General features: G+C 43.6%; 1 protein-coding gene across 1 annotated transcript in view; it reads right to left on the bottom strand.

The window, feature by feature from the left end:
- Positions 1-17969, bottom strand: part of LOC146821939 (xanthine dehydrogenase/oxidase-like) — a 645326-nt gene that overhangs the window by 13257 nt on the left and 614100 nt on the right. Inside the window, exons 33-34 of the mRNA XM_085613025.1 lie at positions 11257-11322; positions 2041-2229 (exon numbers count right to left, since the gene is read on the bottom strand). Coding sequence (XP_085469151.1) covers positions 2041-2229; positions 11257-11322 — 255 coding nt within the window. The remainder of the gene's footprint in view (positions 1-2040; positions 2230-11256; positions 11323-17969) is intronic.

Here is a 17969-nt window from a genome sequence, read left to right as displayed (position 1 = left end):
CCTTTGCTCACTTTGCCACTGGATTCAAGCTAGCCTGGCTGATGAGGGGTGTTACCCCACACAGGTCCAAAGATGCTTGTTTCCAGTGCAGGGAAGACCTGGCTTGGCAGTTCGAGCTGGGCTGCACAGGATCAAGACTGATTTGCATATAGCTGAGTCTGAACTGAGGTGGCGAAGTGAGCTAAAGAGCGATGATGAATTCAACCCAGATCTGTGACTGGGGGTGAGTGTCTGAAAGGTTTTGGCGCTCCGTCCATCATCTCCTTGTGCTTGCTTTATTGTATAGTTACACATTACACATACATATTGTTATATTCCATACAAAGCAAGTAAGCATATAAGCATTAAATTTGTTACCAAAAAACTTTGGTCTCTTTCTAAGTCTTAACATTCTTTAGCTTGTCCCAACTACAAGACAGCAGAATCAATACTTAGGGGAGAGATTGTATCCTTACGGCTAGAGGGGTCGACCTCGAAGCTGGGGAACCGGGTTCGAGTCTTGGCAACCACGCTCAACATCCCATGATTCTGGGCAAATCACGTAATCTCCCCGTGCCTAACAAAAATGAATGTGTCCATCTGAAACGAAGCTGGTGCTCATGTAAAGCGCTCTGATACCCGATGTCTTGGGTCTAGTTTGCGCTATATAAAACACTAAAAAAACAAAAAACGTCCACAGTGAATATAGCATTTGCAGGCTTGTTACTGTAGGGACATGTCAACACAAAATTTCTACATGTTCCACTTATAAATATTAGGTACCCTACTTTGTGGTCTCTAAGGCCTACTTATGGGTGGCCTATTACTAATTAAAATGAAGGTTTTTTCCCCCTGTCAAAAGAGTTATTTTGACAAGTTGGACTGCAGGTTTAAACTGCAGAGGTCAAGCTAACATTTGCTGGCCTGAAGCCATGTCTTCCGCGTCACACTAGTGCATGGCTCAGTAAGGGCTGCAGGCTGACATTTAACTTTCCATGACATGCATATATACTATGGCCGTCCATCAGAGATATGACAATCAGGGACCAGCCATTTATGTAAATGTTTTAAGGCAAGAGAACAAACACTGGACCCTTTACAGCAGTGTCTCAATGTGCAGATTCTAAAAAACAGCAATACTATAAAGCAAAACATGGGACCTGTGGACCACTGCCTACTCTTCAGCAAACATTTTCCTTGACATTCACAAAGGGAAGAAAGCCAGGATAGTTTCAAGATAGAAAAAGTCTTAACCATGCTAAACTCTGGTTGTGAGGGCTAAGGGGGTGTGAGAGTGTCATAGGGAAATAACCATTGTGCTCCCACATCTAATACTAAAATCTAGTTTAAAGCAGGGCCTCGACCCACAACAAACTAGGAGACAGAAACTGGTGAAACAAAGCAGGGTCCCTCAGTGCCCACACAGGAGATACAGAGTAATCGCCCTTTTGTGCTGCCTGAATTATTTCAGAGTGCGAACATTTTACATGTGCTTCAGACAGACCAGACAGGCAGAATTTGACACTGTTGTGCCAATAGAATGCTCACAGCCCACACCCTCTATATATATAGGAGCGGTGAGCACGCTGAGGGGTCTCCAATGCAACACAAATTCAATGAATATACACTGCCTGCCAGACACTAATAAAAACATGTCACATCAGGCACTGAACTTAATTAGAGGATAGCCACATTCAAAGACCAAGGCGATCCTATGTCCAATGTGGACTGAGCTCTTTTTAACAGTTCAATGAAATTAGACCTTCTGTAGACCAACTACCCTATGAAATAAGATACGGCATGATCCTCTCAATATGAATACTATTGATGTATTACTTTGCCTTGGAAATAATGCTGTTTTGTGAAGTAATAAACAAATAGAAGTTGCGCAAATTTAATTTGGGGTGGAGAAAATCAAATTCATTGTATGGCCTGATCTCTGTGACATCCCCACTGAACCTTCAATGGCACAAGTCTACAAGAAGTCTGAACATCACTCCATAGGCCAGCCTTTCTCAGTGCACAGGCATTCAACTCAGTCTAAAGATCCCAGTGCATGACCTTGGAGGAATAGATTGCTTTGCTGTTTGGACAGTCACGGAGCAGTGACACGTTAAACTCCGTAGCAATGTCTCCAACTGTCGGGATCTTGTACATCCCAGGCCCTCGGGTGTACAAATAGCCATCAGGGGAGTACCGCAGTTCTTCCAAGGTGAACAGGCCCAAGCCTTGAACAAATGCCCCTTCAATCTGCAACAATACAAAAAAAAACACGTTTCTTTGTCAGATAGTTTCTAAGCCGTCAATTAATTGTTGGTTTTGCACAATAGACAATTTCACAAGGAAAAGAAACCCATGAATACTCATCCTTGAGGAAGTACTGTACACATCATTCAAACATGAATTCCTTACTTGCACGCATTATGGCCTATTCACAAATAGGGCCCGATTCACAGAACTAACTTAAGACAAAATCCTAAACTTCCTACCATTTTGGTATTCACAGAAGGCACTTACTCATTTCGGTATTCACAGAAGTTAGGAGTCCTAACTTTCGGACTCCTAAATGCCTTCTGTGAATACCGAAAGTCTTAAAGTTAGGATTTTTCTCAGTTTAGGAGTAGTAAAGTTAGGAGTCCTAACTTTATGACCCCTAAATGCCTTCTGTGAATACCGAAAGTCTTAAAATTCTGATTTTTCTCAGTTTAGGAGTAGTAAAGTTAGAACTCCTAACTTTAGGACTCCTAAACTGAGAAAAATCCTAACTTTAAGACTTTCGGTATTCACAGAAGGCATTTAGGAGTCCTAAAGTTAGGACTCCTAACTTCTGTGAATACCGAAATGAGTAAGTGCCTTCTGTGAATACCAAAATGAGTAAGTGCCTTCTGTGAATATCAAAATGGTAGTTAGTTTAGGATTTTGGGCCTCATGTAGGTAGCATACCAGTTACCACTTCTAAAATACCGAACGTTACCGAATCGGTATTTTAGAAGTGGTAACTCGTATGTAGGTAATGAGTCGGTATTTTTTACCGATTCGTTACAATTCGGTAATTACCGAATCGGTATTTACCGATTCGGTAATGAGGCATACCTTCCCATTGAGGGGAAGGTATGCCTCATTACCGAATCGGTAAATACCGATTCGGTAATGGTGCAAGGGTGGCAGGGTGTCACATTGACACCCTGTTGCACCCCTGATTCGGCCACGTGTGCCCTTAGGGCATGTATGTATGCCACATTGCACACTGCTACGCGCTCCAAAATGCATACACACATACATTAATTATATACCACCAACTATAAGTTGGTGGTAAATACCGACTCATAAACACACCCACACACTCCCCCTACATATCATTTCTGGAATCGGAATTTACCGATTCGGTAAAATTACCGAATCGGTAAAATTACCACATCGGTAACGTTACCGATTCGGTAATTTTACCAATTCGGTAGTTTTACCGAATCGGTAAATTCCGATTCCAGAAATTGACCCCCTACATACCAATAGCCAAAATACCGGTCGGTAACGGTATAATTACCGAAAATCGGCCGTTACCGACCGGTATTTGGCTACCTACATGAGGCCCAAAGTCTTCAGTTAGTTCTGTGAATCGGGCCCGTTTAAATCTACTACTGTAGCTTGGTGTGAATATACGTTTTTGCCATTCACCATTTTGGACTATAGAGTTACAAGTAAGTGGGGTGGAGCCTTCTACAACAGGATTTAAGAGCGTAAAATTATTAATAGTAACTTTTCGCACAGAGTCAGAGCTCTCCGCCACCATTTCAATGATTTCTCCATGGGAAAGTATAGAGAAACAATATTGAAGTTTAATCGAATTTTATTTTTTAAATTAAGACTATTACAAAATGTTTAAATAAAATAACAATTGTTTAATAAATATATATATATTTACACACACACACACACACACACACACACACACACACGCAACCACACACACACACACACACACACACACACATATAATATATACATTAATAAATGCACAGAAAAGAAGTGCGGAATCCGATTCACAGTGTCACTGCATTGTTTATTCTTTAAGTGAAGAGTGGCAGCAGAATGAACAGTCTTTCCTGATGCAGTTTGGCAGTCATACCTTAATCATAGAATTGAGATTTCACAATGCCCAGACACGGGTGCTTTAAATCTACTTCACCATGTGACCCTGAAACAAAAACCTGCAAGTCCCAGGATACATCTGTGTAGTTCTCACTCTCATTCTGTGCTATGGTGAGTATTCATGTATTCTATAATGGTGTTTTCTTTACACAAATAAAGCACAGTCCATAATTTAATATGTACGATGTATCCTGTGAAAAATAAAGTGGCCACGTGCTTATATAAAATGTTCTGACATATTCTGGGCACATCTAGTATTTTCAGTCTTTTAGCTACTTGAGATGCAATGTCTCTGTAACATGCGAAATCCGGAAACACTAAATTTCAATTAATTCAATTTTTAATTACATTTCTATTAAACTAAATTATTTATTTAGCCAGTAATTTTAGTGTATATTTTTGTTCACATTTTATTTGAAGGTACAGGTTTCTTTTTTTAAAGCTAAGATTTCTAATTTTCCATATACTTTTCAAAGTGATTTTTTCAAATGTATTTTAATGTTAAATACTGTTAAATACCTAGGAGCATATTCTCAAGGACTTATCGCCGAGTTATTGGCACTTTAGCGCCGCAAAAGTGCCGAAATATTCATCGTCCCATTCTCAAGCTGGTGCAAACTGCCAAAATCGCCAGTTTTCCAGCGAAAGCTTCCGCAGGCTGACGGTACCAACACAGCTGACAACCAACATCCCTCCGCAGACAAAGCTGCTGGCTGTGCTGCACCTGTTGGCCTCTGGTACCTTCCAACCTACCTGTGGTTTCAGGGGCCAGCCATGTAGACAAACCATCCACGTCATGGCACCTCTGCTACACATTAGCAGGATGTGGTGAGAGGTGGGAACCAAGTATGTGCGAAGGAGGCTAGTGACCAATGAATCAGAATGTAAACAATACTAAGTGAGGCGGTGATGTGCTGGACAGACTCAAGTATGCAGAGCACAGACATGTCCATGTGGACATATACTGCTGGTGTTTGTAGTGTCGTAGACAGTGGACGCAACCATGTTACCTCAGGCAGTGGGGTAGACCTTGGACATGTAGCTTTGTCTCCCCACCGTAAGCATAAGCAGAGTGGGCTGAGCCAGCGTAGGAGTGGAAATTAATAGCCCGGGGCTCAGGGTGTGGTTCACTTCCGGGATGGCCAACAAAGCAACTACTGTGTGTGTCTCTGTGTTCACCATATCTTCACCATAGACCTACACACAAGTGGCCGACCACCTTCAACGGACAATATCACAGTGTCGTTGTCAGGCTTGTGGACATGCGCAGACAGTCATGACAATGGTGTGTCTTAGGAGTGCAAGTGATGCAACCACACAGCAAAACACAAGTAAATAGGCTCGGGGGAGTGAGGAGCAACTGTGAGGCAACGTAATACACATGGATGCCGCTCATTTGCCACATGCAAGACATGTCAGACATGAATCCCAAAGTCCCACACATCACACACCAATATACTAATAAGCCTGCCAACACAGAATGCAGAACCACCGATTGACACATCTCTCTCCCCTGTCACAGGTGATCAAGGATTTGCACTCTGCCCGTGGATGATGACACCCCTCCGAGCCCCGAACACCCAGACCCAGAGGCAATACAATGCGGCCCACAAATGCACCAGGGGCATTGTGGAGCGCTCATTTGCCGTGTTGAAGTCACGTTTCAGGTGCCTGGACATCACAGGTGGAAGACTCCTATATAGCCTGTAAATAGTGTGCAAGATGATCATTGCATGTTGTGTGTTGCACAACATATGTGTACGCACCAATGCCCCGTGGATCCATGTGCCAGATGCACCAGACGATGATGATGAGGATGAGGCAGGTGGACCACACCCCAGTGCAGCAACAGCAGGAATAGCTCGAAGGGACACTATCATTAACAATTTCTTCACATGAGCACGTCACATTGGGACTGTCCTTAGCAATCATGGAACAGGACAAATTGACCACAGGCTCATTCCAAAACACATTCCCTGTGTGCATGTCACTCCTGTGCATTAGTACATCACTCTGACAAGTGTAAGTGCAACATTTAGTGCTGACAATTTCACCAATGGCAATTAGATGGTGGCAGTGTCACCTCAGTTATCGGGATCCTGTTTTCCTGCGGACTGAACCGCGTCTTCCTCTTCCTCTTCTTCTTCTACTTGCCCTTACCTGACCCCGGGGTCCCAGGCTGGTCCTCTGTGGGGCTTGTGGGGCTCTGGTTGTCCTCTGTAGTTGCTCCAGCTACCTCCATGGTGCTTCGCAGTTGTTTGTGTTTTTTGTTGCCGCTTTTATACTGATCTTTGCAGCCTGACTTGTGGGACTTGCAGGCCTGGCGCTGCTTATCGCTGACTTTATCGCAGTTGGGCCCAACGCAACTTTTTTCGCGTTCAGGTTTGTATTTGTATCACCGTCCCGGTAATGTTATCGCGGACATTTGACACGTTATGGGGAAACTATCGCATGTTACCGCTGTGTGAAGAATGTGACGTTGACACAGAGTTATTTTCCCGCGATAGACGCCGATATGTGAAATTACATTAACCTATTTTGGCGATGATTATCGCACGTTCTTGAGAATATACCCCATAGACTTTCCTTGTAGTCGATGTTATTGCACTTTACATTGTGAAGATGAAAAGTAGATATTTTGCTTTCGATATGGCTTCCTCAATATTTTTGTATTGTGATATTTTTAGCCTCGATAATGTCATAGAAGTGGCTTTGTAGTTCAGAGAAACCTCCGAAGAGGATTGAGACAAGCCAAATCCCATGTTTGCATGCTAAAGTCCATAGTCTCAGTACTTCCTGAAGTTGAGCCACCACTCCTCCCTGCTTGTTGACAGACCACATACCCTTCGTACTGACCTTCAAGATCTGGACAGACTGGCCTAGAAGGTTTTCAGGGCCAGGTGAATTGCCTACAAGTTGTGCAGGTTGATGTGGAGAGTTTGCACTGGAGATCAAGGTCTTCAAGTCCTCCACATGCACAACCAACTCCGGGGTGGCAGCAATTGTCACTACCGCGGTCACTGTTGGAGGACGATAACAGGACATCCCTTGTGACAGATACTGCTCTATGGACCACCAACACAAATCCACTGCAGTGCACCAAGATATCCTGATAGTATCCAGTAGAACTACCCCATCCTTGAACTACTGCAGAAGAAGGCATAGATGAAGAGCCATATGCCAGTGTGTCTACATGGGCAGTAGGATACAGGAAGCCAGCAGACCTAGCAGGCAAACAACCAACAGGGCCAAAACTTGAGCTCCCTCCCAAAACATCAATATTGTTTCCTGAATGTCCTGGATCTTCTGAGGAGGAGGAAGGTTCTCGGGGATGTTGCGTCCAGTACTGATGCTATAACCAGGAGTCACTGAGAGGGTTCTAGGAGACACTTGAGTAGGTTTACGGGAAACCTTAAGTCACACAACAGGGATGCTGTTGTCTGTAGATGGTCCACCACAAGCTGCAGTAAACCAGCCTTGGGCAACCATTTGTAGAGGCATGGGAACACTGATATCACTTATCTTCACACATGTGCCACAACCATGGCCATTTTTTGGTGAAGATTCTAGGGGCCAATATTAGCCCAAACAGGAAGACTGCAAACCAGAATTACGTGGAGCCTACCATGAACTGCATGAACGGTACTTCCTGTGTGACTGCAGGGTCAATATGTGGAAATACACATCCTGTAAGAAAAAGTACACTATCCAGTCTTCTGCTTCAAGTACCAGCACCTGAGCCAGGGACAACATCCTGAACTTTTTCTTGGGCAGGTAAAGGTTCAAGAGCCGGTGGCCTAGGATTGTCCGAAGACCATGGCCCTTCTTGAAACCAGGAAGTAGAGACAGTAGCATGCTTGCTCCAGTTTCTGCTGTGGGACTAACACCAATGCTCTTTTCTGCAGCTCCTGCCTAAGGCAATTCTAAAAGTGAAGGGACTAAATTGGGTGGGTCTGGATCTGTTGGAATAGGAGTGCATAGCCCGTTTTTCTGTTGGAATAGTAGTGCATAATCCCTTTTTACTATCTGTAACACCCACTGATTTGTCGTAATGGTCTTCTAGGCCTTCAACCAGCCAAACATGCTCCTTCAAGGTGTGCTAAATCAGGTTCCAGGGTGATGCCGGGGAGGAGGAGAAGGAGGATTGCTGGGTTTGCCTGCCCTTTCCTTTGTCTCTGCCCCTTTACTGTAGCAGGAGAGGATTAGATTGCTAGACAAGTTGAGATGGCCGCCGCTGCTAAAAAGAGCATCTTCTAGAAAAGACCCAATGTTTCCCATATTCCCTGAAGTTCTTGACAGGGGATGGAGGGCCCAAAGATTGAGCGGTCCCTATCCCCACCTTGAATCTCTCCAAGGCCGAATCGGCTTTTTCTCTGAACAGGTGTGTAACATTGAATGACATATAAGCGTTGCCTATACATCACACCTCTTAGCCAATCATGCATTCTCAGGACCACTGATGAACCCAAGATCCTGATAACAGAGTTCATTGTATTCAGGCTTGCGCTGAACATCTGACTTGAAGCGTCTTGCCCATTTTTTACAACCTTGACAATGGTCTGGAAGATTTGGCACTACCATGGCCACCATATCCCACAAGTCGTGTATATATCTTGCAAATTGGCAAGTGGCTTTCATTGACCTAAAACCTAAACCCACTAGGAACACATTTTTGCCTATTGCTTCCAATGTATTAGATTCACAATCTAATGGGCTGTCAAGAAGGCACTCAGATTTTCTTTAGTGAACCAAGAAGACTGCACCACCAAATGTTCTGGTGATAAATGGTCCGAGAGAAAGTCTGGATTTCCAGGGGCTGGTTAATACCTTATTGCAATCAGGCAGTTTACAGCTGGGTGAATTTATTCAAAGCCGCATTAATAAGATCATGTAGTGCCTTCTTAAATTGTAACAGGGGTTCAGAGGCGGGCCTGAAGGACCTCCATCAGAATGTTCGACAAGTTTTTGACTGATGGTAAGGGCAGATATAGCACTTCTGCTGCCTTTCTCAAGATACTCTAAAGTATACAAAAAAATAACGGTTGGAAAGCTTGAATTAATCTCTGCCACTGGAAATCACTCTGTACTGCATCACAATCCATCCTTATTGGCCCACCATGCCAACTCAGTTTGGATCCAGCCATATGCAAATCATTCTTGGCCCTGCTCTAATTGGAACAGTCCAACCCAAACTGCCAAGCCAGGTCCTCCCTGGACCAGAACACAAGGTATAGCTTGGTTCCAATGACACAATGGACATAGGACCCCCGTCTGGGCATACCTGTCCCACTTAGAGTGACACACTCAAGTATACAAAACAGTGATGGAGGAACGCTCAATTAATCTCAGCCACTGGTATACTTTAGTGAGCATCCTAAGTGGGACGCGTATGCACGGACGTGGGTCTTGTGCACACTCTTTCCTTGGAACCAAGCTATACCTAGCTGATAAGCCCTAAATAGGGCCAGGCAACCTTGCTTTGCAATTCACTGTGTCAGTATATTCACCAACCAACAGCTCTTCAAAGTTACATGGATAGTTCAAGTCCTGGCTGTTTGACTAACAAGCTCTCCCTTATTCGCTTTATAATATTTAGCTTCAGATATTGCCAGGAAGTCGGTGGTTGGTATACAGATGTTCTACAAAATATGCAATATAAAATATACAATTTTTGTTTCAAAAAGAGAAACTAAAGAGAAGTAATGTTGGACCAGACGACAGGAGCCAATAAGGCTAAAAAAAGTTACTCATTTTTAAAACAAATTGGAGATAGCGACAAGCCCCTGTCAGACGATAAATGTAAAACTCTCACCAGAAGTTACAAACCAAGCATAGAAAGGGGGACAAGTCATCAAAATTCGGGAACTAGGAATGGAAGTCGTGCTAAGCTTCTGTAGAGAAAATATGGGAGGCAGAGAACTGAAGGTTTTATGTAAATCATCCCCTACGAGAAAGATTCAGTCAGAGACCGATACAGAGTTCTGACCACCTTGCTAGCTGTGGACAGGAAAGGATATTCTGTACCTCAGAAGTGGAAAAAAAGATTAGATAATTGAATGTAAACAAGGTCTGTGCTACGTCTTCTAAACGGTTCGAATGACGAAACACAATTAAAAGAAAGACTCAGCCAACTGGATTTGGTAGGTAAAGCAATAGTAACTCTTCCACCTTTTGGTAGATGAGCTGGTAGAAAAATACAGAATGTGCACTTGGATTGCCTGAAGCTTCCAGGTGGTGCTCTTTTTGACCGTCACCATATTTGGTGCTTATTTGGAAGGCTGTGCTTTCTTGGTTCTCATACTTATGTCTTTTCCAAGCAGCTGTGCAGCAATTTACCGCTAATGCAGTTTCTGAGTAAGGAATTATAAATAATGTTTCTTACTGTCCGAAAACAGTACAAAGCACAGAGTCAAATTTCTGGAGGTCTTTCGGCTTTCTCCAATTTACAAATGTTCATGAAGTGATGTAACTAAACCACTGGTAACAGTTTACAGTGGCAAACTTGTGCACTATATACAATGGCGTAATGCAAAATGATGAGCCCCCAGTGGAATGTGACATGGGCACCCCAGATTCCCATATCTCAGAGATATTCATTTAAATTGAGCTGAATGGTGCCCCCTGGAAGGAATGGGGGCCCCTGCGCCAATGCTGGAAAATGGTCTACACAATGACATGGAGTCACCTGGTAACCTTATTCTTTTACTTGCTGTGTCCACAAATGCTTCAACACCTTATTGCTATGTTACTATGCAGTAGGTATAGGGGGATGGATTCAGAAATCATTAAGCCGCACTTCCAAATCAACGTTACACCAGTGGCATTTAACATGTCTAGAGGGACCTAAAGGTTATTTAATTTACATGGTTGCCTTTCACAAGTTTTGTCAAAGACACAAAGAGCTTACCACATCCCTAGGTCCAGGCATGAGCACTTCATCTAGTCCAGGATTTATCTTTGCATGCTGGCACTCGAAGTCCTGTTCATCGCATTATAAATTTAGGACCATGAGTACAGAAATGCAAAAGGAAACCTGGGCTAGATGAGTTACTCACATATGGACCTGGGGAATTTGAGAGCCCTGCACAGGCAGAGACTTGCATCCGATTAGGTCTCATGTTTGCTTACCTGCCCTATGTCGATAGCTGGATTCAGGCTGGTACCAACATCCATGACTATGTCTGTGCGTAGGTTCTGAAAGAAAAAGATTGAGACAATATTAGTCCAGAAAAAGCATATGATACACAAATACGAATGCTCAATCATAATATCTGTCCAGGAAAGGAGACGGCTTGCCTCTGAAGAGCCAATGTAATCTGCTGACTACCAGTCGCAGCTTGGTGGGCACATAAAAGCCATGCGCCCCATCCAATATTTGATCACTCCGTACATGTTGAATCATTATAGAACAACAATACTTATGCTTTCTTGTACTGTACATGCCGTACAGTCACACTTTACATTTTCTAACACATAGGTATATCCCAAGTCAGATAGCTGAGCGGACTAATGCACAAACTGCAGGGACCTATCTGGAAAGTAGTACTACAAGTCTACTCTCTTATGTACTTTTATTTGTCTCTGTGAATTGGCCCGAAACTTCTAACTCCCTATTAGTAGAAGTGCAAAAAGGGCACCATACTGTCTAGTACTAGAAATGCATTGATTATTCCCTGAGTATTCCCATTTTAGATGTTTGGGGCTAATTAATAAAAACATGCAAGAGTACCTAAAAGAGTGCTACAGGAGTACTCCACTGTGACGTTTTGCATTCACCATCAATAAGAAAATCTCACACGGCCACAAACTTACTCTTGCACCTTTCACATTATACAATGCAAATGCCACCATTTCCATCTACAACATCGGCACCGTGCTCATTCAATCTTCAGATCACAAACTTCACAGATCTCTTCTCCTATTTCAATGACAAACTGGACGCAACCATCCCCCCACAAATCCCCTTGTGGCTCCCGTCTGACTCCTCCCCACCTGATATCCTCCTCTCTCCTGCTCCCCCTTACCTCTCTCCCTACCCTTCCCCCATGGTGAGCACCCATTCTTTTTCAGGTTCCACTGTTGTCCAACTCCCCCACCCCCTCAACGTAAATGCTAGTACTTCTGTGCTCCATCACCACTTCGACATCTCTACTGCCCTAAATTCACACACCCTCTACAAGATCAACACTCCCACCACACCCTCTATAATCTATCACTAAGGCTCCAATTATGAACCCTTCCAACGTTGGCTCCCCCAACTGCCATTATGGTCACCTGTCTACACTACAGTGCCCACCAACCACAACCCCCTAGGAGTCACTTCTGTGACTCTACCTTTGACACTATCAATTCTGAATTGCAACTGATCAGGGCTGACATCCTCAAACTAGTCCACATCACCACCAACCATTTTCACATACTTCTCACCTCCTTCACAACACTTCAACTCCCAATCATCAATCCATCTCTTCCGCTGCTAACCTAAGGGCCATACATCCTTACGGGAAATCCTCACCGAACCATAACCACTCCTCCCCACCCTATAGACTAGTTTGTGAGCTATCAAATATCGATATATTCTCCTCTTAGACTCCTATAGCCATTTTTCGACTGACCACAATATACTGTCTACACAAATCGAGACTATTATCACTCATCCACTCAGGACTTCCTACCCTAGTACTAAATATATTAATAAAATAAACCTCACACAAGTCCCTATCTCACACACCCCCACCGTTACTCTCAAAACATCCTTAAAATGTGCATTACTCAAGTGCAGGTCAGCTGTGAAACATGCCACGGACATAGTCGATCTCATACTTACCCATGACCTGGACATCCTTATGCTCACTGAAACTTGGTTGAACAAATACTCAACCCCAATCCTGAACTTACTAGTCCCTGCCAGTAAAGACATCATCAGGCTTGACTGTTTACGACCTCCTGTTGGCAGCCTCGCCTCTATAAACAGATTCACACCATGTTTGTACATTGTCACAGTTTGTATCATGTTCTCCTTTGTCCTAGAGTGCTTTTTTCACTCGATAGGATCTTGCTCGTTGGTAATTCCTCGAGTATTATGTCCGACCCTTTTGTTCTCTACCCCACTCTTACTATTTTCGATTGCAATATTGTTCTTTATGCCTTATACCATGTCTGTACATTTCAACAGTTTGTATTCAATTTTCCTTTGTTCTGTATTGTAAAGCGCTCTGTCACCTGTATGGGTGTTGTACGCGCATAAAACTCCATAAATAAATAAATAAAATAAATATGTTAAAACATATGTGTGTGGTTTTTAACAGTGGCGGGTACACTCAGTCTCTCCTGAGGACAATAAAATGAGAGCAGCAAGATTGCAATAGGCATCTTTTATTCAGCACAAAGATACCCATGGATGGACGTGTGCTTCACAAATGCAACTTTTGTGAAACATATTGCTTTTAGAGATTTTGGAAGAAAGAAAACTCAGGATAAACCCATATCCTCGATTCTTCAAAATATTTTGCGGACCAAAATTTAACTAATAGGTGTAAAAAGTCCTCCTTCCTCACAGAATTCCCATTACTGAATAATAGAATTAGAACAGGGGCCGTACCATGAAGGTGTTTGCTTGCGAAGGTTCAACAGTGTATTTTGTTTTTATTTGATTACACTTTCTGAAGCGCAGGCATTTAACTCAGAATTTCTCCAAGTTAGTGCATGCTCTGCAGGCAGCACTGCTCCTACATTAATTCGGATAAATTCACAGTTAAATGTATGTGCTTTAGAAGGAGAAGCACATAAAAACTGTGTGGTGTGGCGCAGCGGCCAGAGCGGCTGACTCCAAGCGAAGGGCTCACGGTTCGATCACCAGTAGCAGCTCAGCTCAGCATCGTGTGACTCTAGGTCTCCCTTACAGTCACTGTTTTGGCTGAAAATGTCTGCAGAGTATTCAGCTTTGAGAGAAACTGCTATCAAAACTCTCTTCCCTTTCAGATCGTCCTATTTATGTGAGATTGGGTTTTCAGCACTTGCGGTATTAAAGACTAAGTACTGTTCAAGACTGGATGTGGAGCACAACCTGAGGATGGCAGTAGAAAAAATCCATCCAGAGATTGACAGTCTATGTGGATAAAAACTAGCACACCCGTCACATTTATGTTGGTGGTGTTATTATTAATATATGTCCTGTATAAAGCAAAGCATCCTAGTAAAAAGAATTTGCACACATTTTATCTTGGAAAATTGTGTTTTGAGCTGTGTAATAAGCCTCTGTCATTCCTCCACACCCATTCACAAACCTGCAGTTTACTAAACACTCTTATTGTGTTGAACATTATTTACCGGATATGGCCCGTGATATGCGCGTGGCAGTCGATTATGTAGAGTACCAGATTCCAAAAATTTCTGTCAGGTGGTGGGGGGGCCCAACATCTAAAAAAATTCAACTGGGGCGGCTCAACCTACAAAAGTTTGAAGACCTCTCCTCTAGGCAATAGTTCACTTTATCGCCGTACGGCCCCCAGCGCCTGGATACCCTTAGGGGTGATGATAAGTCGCGCTTTACAATCTATGTGAAATGTACATAATAAAAGATGGCCACAATTATTTGAACTCTTAGACTGCAAAGCTACTGTGAATCCTTTTAAACCTAGGAGAGTCATTTTTTAACGAATTTTGTGCAATGAAACACATTTCTTTACTGAGCGTTTATGAAGTTTTCCTCCTCGCTTTCGCCAAGCTATTAACTTGTAACTTGCAACTTACAGACTGCGATTTATGCTTTCATGAGTATTGGTAAGAGTTTTTCTTCCTGAAGGTTACATTCTGCAGATTTATTTGGACATAGAAAAGTGATTAAGTAAATGTAATACTGTCGGCAGGGTGTGGCTGTTTGTGCACTATGTACAATTGTAAATACGGGAAATACTCTTCATAGTCACAATTGCAAATTCTTAAAGGTTTTTGCAGGCGCTTGCAAGGAAACCTGCGATTCTCGCCGACTCCACGGGGCAGATTTACAAGCTTCTTGCAACACTTTTGCCCTGCTATTGCGTCACTTTTGTGATGCAACGGCGGTGTAAAAAATGCGGCAAATTTACAACGTGACGCATCTAGGGAGATGCGTCACGTTGTAAAGCCCTGCGTGACATTATACCTGCGTCAGGTATAATGTATGCAGGGTGGGCATTCCCACGCAGGAATGCCTTGTAAAAGTGACGCAATGAAATCTACACGATTTCACTGCGTGACTTTTAGGACAACACTGCGTAAAAAACGTATGCCTCCTTGAAGCACGCATTGCTGGAGTTGCGTCGTGCTTGTGACAAGACTTCAGCAATGCGTGACTTTTCCGCCAACAGATCCGGCAGAATTTCTGACGCATCTGTCAATCCTTGCGCCATAGGGTGCCGTATTGTAAATATGGCGCATCTATATTGGTGCAACGGTTTTTAATGCAGACGCAGGGAAGCGGACGTATCTATACAGATGTGTCAGTTTCTTGTAAATCCCACGTGTTTTTGCGAATCCAAAAAGAGAGTATGTAAGCCCCATGCAAGATCATAAACTTCTAAGGGTGGATTTACAAATTATTTATTAGAACCGTGCACTGTTTTCTGCAAAGATTTTGATTTTCACATGGATGTCCTGAAGCAAAAAATGTCCAATACCAGCAGAAAAATGCACGTACTGATACTGAAAACGCATACGTATTTTGGAGCAAAACAAACCCGTATTTAGTGGAGGGAACTGAAATTCCAAAACCCAGGCAATGAACCCTGAGTGCTTGGAATTTATAATTAATGGTTATGTGTCAGATGGCAGTTGAAAGGGTGCCAGGAGAATAAATTATTTGCTTTTGGTAACACTTTTTCTGGTGGATAATTAAACTAACCACAGATCCCTCACCTTTTGAATATTCCCCAGGCGTCAGGATAGTTCTGGAAACTTTTCTGCAGTATCCCTGCATACCGGTAGATGGCATTGTGTGTCTCTGTGCCAGTGTAGTTCAACTCTGGAAGTAACGTGAGGAGCCACATATGCTGATAGCAATTGTGTTCCACACTTTCCACGGATGCAGACGGAGAGCTCAACAGCAGATTGGCCCTGGCCAGTGTGCAGATTTCTAGGCCTCTAGATTTGGGACTTCTTTGGATGGAAAAGAGTCCTGTTGGAAGAACAGGGAGGTGGGAGAGTCTGTACAGAATCTGCAGTTAGATAGAGTATCCACCAGAAGGAGCGTTACTACAGCTAAGTAACTTTTTCTTCTGATAGATACTTATAATTACAGATTCCTCACCTTTTGATTAGATACCAAATAAGGCAGTATCACCTAGGTGGTGAGCCTGTGAACTGGCTCAGACCAAAAAGGTCTGCAGGACTGAGCGGGAAAAGTGCCCTTCTCTCCAGACCCTACTGTCGAGATAGTAATGCTTTGTGAACATGTGGAGTGACTCCCACATAAAAGCCTGGCAAATATCCAGCCAAGCACTCTGCATGCTAACGCAGCGGTAGCAGCCTTAGCTCTGGTGAAATGAGATGCAAACCTTCTGAGAGCTGCTTTTTTTTTGGACAGCCTGCTATTCCTGCTAGTCTTCTCAGTCATGATGGAGCACTTCATCCAGACGGTGCTAAGTAACTCTAGCATCAAAGTAATCAAAGTGAGTACACAAGAACATGAACCCCCACCCTATGCCAACGATGTTTGTGCTTTCTGACCGAACCCGAATCCTCCATCCCGGTACTCAAGCAGGAACTAGCTCTCATTGCTGAAACTGCTGGATTCTTTGTCAACTACTTTAAGTCTTGTGGCAATGTTATCCCATCCAGCTCGGAAGCCTTGAACACAACCCTTGACTGCAATAGCTTCATTTGGTCATAGGGTCCTATTAAATAGCTTGGCATACACCTACCCGGCTCCATGACAAATTTTTACCACTGTAATGTCCGTCCTGTTTTGCAAGCTCTCTTCAAAGACCTCCTCCATAGGGGAGGCTGGAGATCATGTGGTTCAGATGGCTAACATTAGCAACAATTAACTTTTTTACCTAGGTTGCTGTACAGAATCTGACACTTTGGTTTTCATGACTAACAATAGACAGCATCCAAAAACAGTTCCTTTTGTTTGTTTGGAGGAACCGTACTCTCAGAGTTGCTAGGCAATGTTCTATAAAAGCACATTGAAAGGGGATCTGGGATTTCCAAACATTCTCTTATACCTACAGGCAGCGCAGATCCGCCCTGCTCTTGAATGGAACTACAATCTGAAGAATAAAAGCTGGATTCAGGTGGAGTAACACTTCTCGAAGATACCATAACAGGATCTCCTCTGGCTTCAATCAATCAGGGGTTTATAAAGCGTGCTACTCACCCGTGAGGGTCTCAAGGCGCTAGGAGTGGGGGGGCAGCTCCGGATCAGTCGAAGAGCCAGGTCTTAAGGTCCTTCCTGAACATGTGCAGGTTCGGGGAGCGTCTGATGTTCACAGGGAGCTCGTTCCAGGTCTTGGCTGTGATGTAGGTGAAGGCTCACCCGCCTGTTTTGTTTCTGCGGATGCGGGAGACCTCTGCCAGGGTGAGGTCGGCGGAGCGGAGGTTCCTCTTGGGTACGTGGAAGGATACTCTTTTGTTGAGGTAATTGGGTCTGATGTTGTTGAGGGATTTGTAGGCATGGGTGAGGAGTTTGAAGGTGACCCTCTTCTCGGCGGGGAGCCAATGGAGGTCTCGTAGTTGTTGGGTCATGTGTTCGTGGCTCGGTGTCCCGAGGATGAGTCTGGCTGCGGCGTTCTGGATGGTTTGGAGTTTGTGTAGAAGAGTTCTGTTGATTCCGGCGTAAAGGGCGTTGTTGTAGTCTAGTC

Source organism: Triturus cristatus, chromosome 6 (genome assembly GCF_964204655.1).
Source record: "Triturus cristatus chromosome 6, aTriCri1.1, whole genome shotgun sequence".
NCBI lineage: Eukaryota > Metazoa > Chordata > Amphibia > Caudata > Salamandridae > Triturus > Triturus cristatus.
This window is presented reverse-complemented; position numbering and strand designations above follow the sequence as displayed.